The sequence below is a fragment of the Stenella coeruleoalba genome (assembly GCF_951394435.1).
Source record: "Stenella coeruleoalba genome assembly, chromosome: 3".
Classification (NCBI taxonomy): Eukaryota; Metazoa; Chordata; class Mammalia; order Artiodactyla; family Delphinidae; genus Stenella; species Stenella coeruleoalba.
Window position 1 is genome coordinate 163,172,966 of NC_137148.1, and position 10,351 is coordinate 163,183,316.

A 10,351-nucleotide genomic window follows, 5' to 3' on the forward strand; every position below is an offset into this window, starting at 1 on the left:
ATATAACTTCCTTGTTCCCACTCCCTTCTGCCTTACAAAAGTCTTTTATACAGCTCCTCGGAACTCCTTTCTATCTGCTGGATTGGATGCAGCCCGATTCATGAATTGTTATATAAAGCCAATAAGATCTTTAAAATGTACTGTTGGATTTTAACAACACGTACATTAGAATACACACGTGCACGCACATGGGTTTCCCACTGCATGGCCACAGCTACAGGAAAATGCCAGTTGGTGATGGACCCTCGTCCTCCTTCTCCTGGGTCACCACGGCCTCAACAATGTGCCCATTTGCTGTGTGTGACCTTGATAAGAAGGCAGTCCCCCTGTACTTGTGGAAGAGGGCGGTATCCCCCATGGCCCCCTGCCCAGTACCATGGGCTCACCCACCTCCCTCTCCCCCCATTTCTCACACTTGGTCCATTTCTTCTCACCCCCTTTCATTCTCTCTTTGTTTCTTCCTCCCAGGCCTTTGCTATGCTGTCCCTCCATCATTCCCTTCTTTCAGCACTGAAGCCCCAGACTCCCCACCCAGCCTGCACCACTTAACCTGACAGCATGCAGAAAGCCCCTTCCCAAACCGTCTGGATCCTTTTTGTAAAAAGCAGCTTGCTCGGGCTTTCCTGGTGGCGCAGTGATGAAGAATCCGCCTGCCAATACAGGGGACACCGGTTCGAGCCCTGGTCCCAGAAGATCCCACATGCCGCAGAGCAACTAAGTCCGTGTGACACAACTATTGAGCCTGCACCCTAGAGCCCGTGAGCCACAACTACTGAAGCCCGCGTGCCTAGAGCCCATGCTCTGCAACAAGAGAAACCACCACAATGAGAAGCCCACACACCACAACCAAGAGTAGCCCCCTCTCGCCACAACTGGAGAAAGCCCGTGCGCAGTAACAAAGAACGAAAGCAGCCCAAAATAAATAAATTAATTTTTTAAAAAATTGGCTTGCTCCTTTATTTGTTCAGAAGAGTGCCCCCTCCCACCCCCACGCCCACCTCCACTGCAGTCAAACTGGGCACATGCAATCTGGGAACAATGGCTGGCCGTGGGACCCTCTGCCGCTGGGCCTGGGGAATCAGTTTCTAGGCAGAAGCTGAGGGTCCAAGGCGTGGCCACGGCTCAGGCATGCAGTGAAGGGGACTGGCACAGCGGACGCATCTGGGACTCCCAGGACCACATTGCACCTGGGGACACTGAGGGGGTGGCCCGCGCCCCGCTGGCCCAGGACCAGACCTTGGGGCTGCAGGAGTGTCTGCAGGCGGGCTAGGAGCCCGCCAGATGCTGGTGGAAATACAGGCCGAAGAGGCTGGAGAGCAGTTGGCAGGTGGCGATCCACCAGATGAGGAAGGCAAGGACGCCGCGGAGGAAGAGTGGCGTGAGCAGGCTGCCCAGGACCCCGGCGATCAGGGCCACGGTCTGCCGGGCCTCGTCCTCCTCGGGGCCGACCGGGCCATCGAGGGCTGAGGACGGGGTGGGGGACAGCGGGGGGACGGGACCCAGGCCCCAGGAGTAGCCGCCTGCGAGAGAAACAGGGTGGAGGGAGGGATGGGTGGAGGCGCAGGCGGAGTTGGCCTCCAGGACCCCCACCCATGCTGACACTCACCCGCCCCGCCCCAGGCTCTGCCTCCTTCCACCACCTCGGCTACCCCAGGCTCTGCCCGCACCTCATCTTCGGGCCCCACCCCAGGCTCCGCCTCTGACCTCGCCCCATCTCAGGGCCCTCCAGCCTCCGCCCCGCCCCCTCTATAGCCAGGCCCCGCCCCCGCCTCGCTCAATCGCCGGCCCTCCCCTCCCCTCCCCCACCCAACTACAACTCCAGCCCCTCGCTCCAGGCTCAGCCCCGCCCCGCTCCAACTCCAGACCCCGCCCCCGCCGTCGCCCAGGCGGGTTCTCACCCAGCGTCTTGAGCAGCAGCGTGCAGTTGAGTGTGAGGATGAGAGGAGTCAGGTACTGCAGGCTCACAACTGTCACGTAGCAGTACACCCGCACCACCTAGTGGACAGGTAGCAGTGGCTGCAGCAGGGGACCTTCGGGCTCCGGGTAACCCCACGCCTGAGGGACAGGGAACCCCGCCCTGAGGCCCAGGTTCCCTCCCCGCCCGCGCCGGTACCCGCCGTTGGATCTCTCGGGCCTCGATGCGGCCGGCCTCCCGCCGCAGCTGCTCCACTCGAGCCTTGGCCAGGCACAGGTAGGCCTGCAGGTGGGGCCGGGTCACCGCCAGCCGCAGCAGGCACAGTGCCACCAGCATCCAGAGACGCAGCGAGTCGAAGGCCGAGTCGGACAGCCTGCGCCGAGAGGGGCGAGGGGGCTAGTGAGGCTGCCCTCTGCCCCAGGATCCTCCCCCAGGACGCACTCCTCCCTTAGTCTCAGAGTCTGGAGTAGCCAGAGGGGGCCCCAGCTGCCCTGCCTCCCACTTCCATACGCACAGAGAAGAGGACGTGCTCCCAAAGGGAGCCTGGTGCAGGAAGTCCCGCGCCATGGGCTTGGTCCAGAGCCACAGGACAAACAGGGGGGACAGGAAGCTGGTGTGCAGAAGGAACCTGGGGGCAAGGGCGCAGAGCGGGTAGGCTTGGGCACCCACCATCCCCACCGGCCCCTTCCCTAGGCGCCCTAACGCTCCATCCACCCGGTCCCCCACGTAACTGCAGCATGGGCCGGTCTTCCGACATGGTCAGTGCATCATGGTGGGTCTGGGCCAGCCGCAGGCCTGGGAAGGTGAGGAAGGCACCCAGCATGGAGCCCACTGCTGCCAGCCCCACGCGGATGGCCAGCTTGACCAAAGGAAGACTGGGAAAAAGAGAAGGGTCAGGGCCCCGCGGCAGGTCAGCACCCTGCCTGCAGGTCGCAGCATGCCGCTGTTCCCCCTCCCTTCCCAGGACTCACGCCCAGTCCCAGCCCTGTGTCTTCAGAAGTGGCTCCAAGTTCTGGGTCATACTGGCCAGGCCTGGGGAAGACAAAGAGAGGGTGGTGTCCAAAATAGACCCCTGGGGCCTCAGAGCCTACTCTGCCCCCCTCCCAGACATCCTTTTGTTTTCCAGGTAGGAACACACTAGTGGCAGCCAGGCCCTGTGACAAGCATGAGGACAATTTTGTTCTCCAGTTATGTGAAGCTCAGGAGAATGTGCTAGACAGACACCCTTGACTGGACCGAGGGACATGGGGGCGGAGGGCACTGAGTCTGAGCTTCCCCGAGGCTGGAGGGTCATGAAGGGCTCCACAGGAGGAAATCAAAGTCCTGGAAAGATTTCTCAGTTCAGGCCCCCACATTTTCCACGGAGTAAAAGCAAATAATGTGAGCTCACAACCAAAATCACCAAACACACAAGACAATAAATTACCATAAAGGTGAGTCAGGAGAAAAAAAACAAAGGACAAATTTAGACCCCAAGGCTTCTGTGTGAAATGCCTGAGGAAAATAAAAGTTGGAATTGCAGAACAGGTGACATGAGACTACCTCAGAGGACCAGGTAGATTTGCAAAGGAATCAGTTAAGCTCTTCCAAAAGGAAAATATAATTATTGAAGTGATAAGTTGTTAAACAGCATCTTAGAAGGAGCCAAAGGAGGAAATGACGAATTGGATCTGAAGAAATCACTCAGATTCTGACTAAGAAAGACAGGAAGGTGGGAAATGTGATGGAAGATTAAGAGATGAGGACAGAATAGGAAGTTCAATATAAGTCAAGTCTGAACCCCAAAGGGAGAGAAGAGAGAGAATGAAGGAGAAGAGATATTGAAAGGTAATTATTGAGAAGTCTGCAGAATGGATGATACATACAAAGTATATAAAACCAGATAAATACAAAGAAATCCATACCTAGACACACTGTGGCAAAACTGCAGAACACCAAAAACAAAGAGCTCACAAAGCAGTCAGAAGTTATGACAGATCACCTAAAAGGAAGGACAATTAAGCTGGCAGCCACTGTCAACAGCACAAAAGAAAAGGAACAAATAGAAAGTGAAAATGTAAGATGGTAGAGACAAGGCCAAATATGTCAGAAAACACAATAAATGTAAGTGGATTAAATTTTGAAGTTAAATGATACAGACTATCAGACTTGATGGAAAATATCCAGATAAGGGAATTCCCTGGCAGTCCAGTGGTTAGGACTCTGAGCTTTCACTGCTGAGGGCACAGGTTCAATCCCTGGTCACGGAGCCAAGATCCCACAAGCCATGCAGCACGGCCAAATTAAAAAATAAAGAAAGAAAATAAAGAAAGAAAATATCTATATCTATATATTTATTATTATTATTTTTTAAAGTAGACATACCTCAACATGAGGTCACTGGAAGGTTGAAAGTAAAGGGATGTCAAAAAGATATAACAAATACTAATCAAAAGAAAGGTAGTATTGTATATTTGAAAGTTGCTAAGCAAGTAGATCTTAAAAGTTCTCATCACAAGAAAAGAAAATTGTAACTGTGCAGTGATGGATGTTAACTAGACTTATTGTGGTGCTCATTTTGCAGTATACACAAATATTGAATCATTATGTTGTACACCTGAAACTAATATAATATGTCAAGTATATATCAATTTAAAAAGAAAAGAAGGGCTTCCCTGGTGGCGCAGTGGTTGAGAGTCCGCCTGCTGATGCAGGGGACACGGGTTCATGCCGCGGTCCGGGAAGATCCCACATGCCGCGGAGCGGCTGGGCCCGTGAGCCATGGCCGCTGAGCCTGCGCATCCGGAGCCTGTGCTCCGCAACGGGAGAGGCCACAACAGTGAGAGGACCAAGTACCGCAAAAAAAAAAAAAAAGAAAAGAAAAGAAGGAAGAAGGAAATAAGGAAGGGAGGGAGGAAGAAAGGAAGGAAGAAAGCTGGAAAGGCTGTATTAATACCAGACAAACTAGACTAAGACGGAAGTATTATTAGAATCAAAATGGGTCCATACATCATGAAAAAAATGGCTGATTTGCCAGGAAGACGTAGCAATTTTAAACTTGTAAACACCTCGTCAATTAACCTCAAAATACGTAAAGAAAACACTAACAGCAATAACCCAGAGGCTTAAACCCCAGGCCCCAGACTGCAGCAAAAACCCCAGGCCCCAGACTGCACATACCTGGCTCCAGGCCCAGCTCAAGGGTCTCCTCCGGCACCACCTGCACCAACATGGCCAGGAGGAGGAAGAGGAAGGCGAAGGTGAGGCAGACTGAGCGCTCGCCCCCCTCCTCTGCACTGAAGTACAGCCGGGTCACGGTCAGGAACACCTTGCTGGGGGCAGGGCTAAGGAGGCCTCCAGTGCCTGTAGTGACCCCTCCCCCATCCACCACCCCCAACCAGTGACCCCCCAACTCCAGAGCACTAACATGGAAGTTCAGGCTTAGAGTCCTGGGGAGCAGAGGAGTGAGCTGCCGGGCAAGCCCAGGACACAAGGCTTACTGCTGTTCAGGCCTGTGTCATCAGCGAGCAGGAGGTCCTGAGCCAGGCCTCCAGCTTGGCTTCATCACACTGCCTGTGGTCAGTTAGAAATGGCCAACTCTGTCTCTGTTTGTCTGTCTGTCTGTCAGGAGGTCAAGTCTCCCTGACTCACTCAGCCGCCTGGCTGAATTCACAGCTCCTGAGTTTCCCGTTCCTCTGACAGGCTAATAGAGACACCAGTCTCTATCTCCAATCTGCCCTGCTTTGCAAGCCTATTCCACAAGGACATTGTCTCCGACTTGGGTCCTCAAAGTCACAGTTTTGCCTCTGCTCTCTATGCAGCTTCCTAAAAAAATGACGGAAGGGACGTCTCTTTGCCAGCCCCTGCATCTGTTCTGGACTACTGAGTTGCTTTGACCCAGAGAATGGACAGGGGTTGGGTGGACCGACTTCAGGCAAAGCCTCAGGAGGCCTGCAGGGCCCCCTTTTCCTTCCTGGCCGCTGTGGTGAGGAAGCTTGCTCTAGACCGCTGAAAGGCAAGCCCACTTGGAGCGGATATGAGGCAACCCAGCTGAGCCCCGGCCCAGGCAAACATAAAATAGTGACTGCTTTACACCACTGAGTTTCTGGGGCGACAAGGAGCCTGGGGTCCAGCTTCCACAGGCCTCCACCTTCCCCACCTGGGGAGCTAAGAGGAAGGATACATAGAGAAGGCGATGGTGAGCAGGCACCAGAACACAGCGATGTTGGTCTCCTTGGCCGGGCCCAGCACATAGTAGTAGGCCTCTGTGAAGAGGTACACGCCACCCGAGTACACCGCGAAGTCCACAAACCACTGGTACTCCAGGAAGAAGCGCAGAACTGCGGGGAGGATGCAACTGAGTCCCCAGCTTAGCCCGCCCAAGATGCTCCCCCCACCAACCCCACCAGGGTGTGAGCCAAGGGCCAGGGGAGCTGGGGACCCAGCTGTTACCGAGGGCATCAACGGCTGTGAGGGGACAGGTCTCTAGCTGGAAAGGGGTGTCACGGGGCACGGATAACGGCTTCTCCTCACTATAGCCATTGGCCCACCTGGGAGGAGGGGGGAATGTGTCAGAACAGCATCCTCCATCCTCCCCTCCCCTGGCAGTCCACCCCACCCCAGCCTGGGAGGCTCTACCATGTCACCCTCAGAGCACAGGAGGCCTAGGAGGTACCTTCTCCCCCAGCCTGGATGTCCTGTGAATGCCAGGGTGGTGGCCACCACCCACCCAGAGGGCTGGCCCAGAGCAAACTTCCAATAAGCATTAAACGCCAACTGGAGGCAACCAGTGAATGACAGTGACCATCTCCTCAGCCTGGGGTGTCCCCAATTCTCCTGTGCCCAGAGCAGTGCCTGGAAGTGGGCAGGTAAGGCCCTGTGCCCTCATGGCCTCCCCTGGAAGGGAGCCACTTACCTAAGACTGGGGGTTCACTCACCGCTCCTTCCTGCCTCTGGGCCTCTGCTTCCCCGCCAGGGCCCGAAGCTCTTCCTCGGAAGGGTGCTTGTATCGGAAGAGACTAAGGGCAGAGAGGCAGTCAGGAAAGGAACTGCCATGTGAATTGCCCTAGAGAGTTCACAATTTCCACCAGATTCTCAGAAAGGGTCCGAAACCCAAACCGGGACAAAAAGAGTTTCAGGAAACAGATCTACAGCTAGAGTAGGGATGAAGGAGAGCAGGAGTGGGGGAAGCAGCTGCTCGTCTGAGTATTTAGATGGTCTCAGCGATGTGTACAATCTGTCAAAATTGATCCAACTGTGTACTTCAAATATTTGCAGATTATCGTACGTCAATTACATCTCAACAAAGTTGTTTGTTTTAAACAAAACAAAACAAAACAAAAAAAACCTCACCTTTCAGGGCTTGAGGCGGGGCTAGGAGAAAAACCAGGGAGGGCGGGGCCTTAGGGGCTCCGCCCACCGCCCGGGGAGGGGGTGTGGCTCACCTGCCATTGCAGAGCAGCCAGCGCGCGAAGGAGCAGTGAGGCGCAAGCCTATGCATGAGGGTGGCGGTGAGCAACGTCACCACCAGCTGCACTCCAAGGACAGCCTGCGGGGAGGAAACATGAAGGGCAGTGCCAGCCAGAGGATCACAAGCTCACGCTTCGGAAGCCCGGCTATTTATAGAGACTCTGGGGCCAGGTTGTGGAGGCAGGGCCACCCTGGCTCAAGCTGCTTCTTGGGGAAAGGTCCTGGGGTGGGCTCAGACCCAACCCTGGGAGCCCCAGCAAAACGCACGTCCCTCCCCACCACCTGGCTGGGGTGTGGGGCGGCGGAGAGCACGTGCTGGAGCAGACACTGGGGCCCGCTTTCCTCCTTGTGCTAAGGATTTAAGGATTTAAATCTCCCCAAGCCTCAGTTTTCCTCATCTGGAAATGGGGTGCTTCCTATTTTGTTTCGTGTACTCTCACGACCACCTTCTGGACCTACAAGGAGCCGGGCACACCCAGTGGAAGCGCTCTTCTCCCACGGTCCCACGGATGCAGTTTTTGTAACTGTGTCTCAGGTGAGCTTGTAGTTTCAACGTTCACCCAGGTGGCTCTGTCCCCCAAGTCTTTCCCATCTTAAATTATCCCTGATAATTGAAGTCACCCTCTCTCCCTCTCCCTCCCTTTGTAATCAGCCAAGGAGGAAAGCGATCTATTTCTGGCCCACTACCTGTTTCAGGATAAAGACTTACACGTTTGAGTGGGATGACTTTTTTTAATTAGGAATTTTCTTACCAAGTTCTACTAACAAACTTTTAAACAACAATTCATAACACATTTTCATATACTTATTTTAAAACATTTTAGAAAAAATGTTTTTGGTAATCAGTCTGAAGCTGGGTTTTCCTGCTTCAATGCAGTAAATACCAATTTGCTTTCGTAATTATGTAAAATTAAGTGCTCAGGAGGGCTGTCTGCTAGTATTATGGTATTAACAACTAAAATGAAATAAAGATTACATTAATATTAAAACTAATTGTTAAAATTATCCTTTAATCAGGCAAAAATAAGCTAAATTTAATAGGGAAAGCTCTAATGTGATGGCTAGCACTGTAATTCAGAATGACTGCTGAGAAATCCATCATTAAAATAAAAGACTAATAGGATATTTTCTTTATGCTGTGACTTGTAAACTGAGGCCAGGAACGTTTTTTCAGTAATGAGGTGGGGCGTCATCTTTCTGGTCTCACTGCTCACCCTCCCCCCACCCAAGTGCAGACTGGCTAGCAGGCATTAATGACCCAGAGCACAGTTGGGCCCCTCAAAGCGGCCCCGCCCTTCCTCCCAGGACCCCTTCTCCACTCCTCCCTGGAAACCCAGCACCTCCCAGCAGCTGCTCCCCAGTCTCCCTGGCTCTCCAGACACCTCTCCCTTGTGACCCATCATCCCCTGGCAGAACCTCTCTGCCAAGCTCCAGACCATGCCTCCTCCAGGCCCTTCCCTGGAGGCCCCAGCACCCACCCATCACTCCCATGGACACTGCTCTCGGCTCCTCCAGGCAGCCCAGGCCCTTCCCAGTCTCATAGTAAACGTCCAACTCTGCTCCTCAGCCCACAAGGCCAGGCAGACCCAGCTCAGGACCAACCCGCCTCACTGCCTGGCTCTCTCCCCCGGCGTCCTCTGCGCCCAACCATTCGGGTCTCAGAGACCCTCCCAGACCCCCGGGCTCTCCATCGCTGACCCCATTACCCTTGGACACCTCCCAGGGAGGAGACCCATGGTTCAAACTGCGATCCCAGCACTTGGAGAGGAAGGACGTTAGAAAGGAAGGAGAGGGAGAGAGAGGAAGGGAGAAGAAGAGGGAGGAAGGATGAAGAAGGAAGAGAAGGGAAGGAGGGAAGACATGCATCCCTCCACCTAAGGCTCCCGAGGTCTGTCCAGGGATGTTTCTCACCGCCCACCCCCAGCAGCCTCCAGTCTTAGGGTCCACGCTCTGCAGATCTCCAAAGATCTCTGAAGCATCCCATCAGCCCATGTCCCTCCTCTGCTCAAAGCTCTTCCCTGGATCTGTGATCCCAGAATCCTGCTAAGTAACATCAATGCGACTTTCCTCCATCCCGTTTCCGAGAGCCCCTCCCCTCACCTCCCACAACATCCCGCACCCTGGAACGACATCCACTTTATCAGCCCCTTCCATCAATGCTCTTACTTCAGACCCACCTCCAGCGCCCCTCCTCGGGGTCACCCCCCACCCCAGGCAAGTTCAGGCCGCCTTCCTGGCCCCTCCATCCTGTCTCTCCCTCTGTCCAGTCCTAGGGGCTGGGGGATCTCCGCCCTCGCCCAGCACCAGCCTGACCCACAGGGGCCAGGCTAAGCTTGAAGAATAAACTCAATGGGTTGGACCCAGAACTACGTGAGACCTGAGGGTTCCAACTGTGCTGTCTCCAATTCTGGGACCCTCCCCCGCCCTGAGCCCACCCAGATCCCCTCCGCATGGCCCCCTCCTCTCAGGATTCTCCCTGGTCCTTCGGCACACCCCACACCCGTAGGGAGCCCCGATGGACCCTGTCGGCGTGGCCCCCACGCTCCCGCAGGACACCATCCCCAGAGTGGGCCCCGGGGGACCCCAGATCTCCCTCACGGGGCTCCGAAGGTGTTCAGATCCCCAGTACCCTCCACGGGACGACACCCTCAGCAGGACCCCAGGCCCCTAGAGGGCCCCCCAGAGACTTGTCAGAAGCCCAGAACACTCAAGGCCTTCCAGTTCCCTTGTACAACCTCCGACCCCCTCATAGGTCCCGCAGTGAGACCCTGACCCCAAACAGGGAAACACGGCCCTCAGCGCGATCCCAAAGCCCTCAGAGACCTCAGTGCCCACAAAGGGATCCCGGTCCCCTCGGTGTCTCCCTGGACCCCCCTCGGCGGAACCCCTAGCCCCTCAGGGCCCCCCATGCTAAGAGTCGCCGGCTTACCATGTTGCCTGCTGGAGCGCTGTGCCGGGACCCATGGGCCTGGAGCTCGGAGCCCCGCT

The 10,351-nt window shown here is 55.2% G+C and overlaps 1 protein-coding gene across 1 annotated transcript; it reads right to left on the reverse strand.

The window, feature by feature from the left end:
• Nucleotides 1-1,004: 1,004 nt before the first annotated feature.
• Nucleotides 1,005-10,351, reverse strand: TMEM161A (transmembrane protein 161A). Its single transcript, XM_079919022.1, has 12 exons — nucleotides 10,293-10,351; nucleotides 7,339-7,442; nucleotides 6,832-6,912; nucleotides 6,347-6,444; nucleotides 6,078-6,234; nucleotides 5,075-5,226; nucleotides 2,887-2,947; nucleotides 2,647-2,790; nucleotides 2,430-2,543; nucleotides 2,114-2,288; nucleotides 1,899-1,995; nucleotides 1,005-1,520 (listed from the first exon to the last, which is right to left on the reverse strand). The coding sequence occupies exons 1-12, from the start codon at nucleotides 10,293-10,295 to the stop codon at nucleotides 1,267-1,269; spliced, it is 1,440 nt and encodes a 479-aa protein (XP_079775148.1). The 5' UTR covers nucleotides 10,296-10,351; the 3' UTR covers nucleotides 1,005-1,266.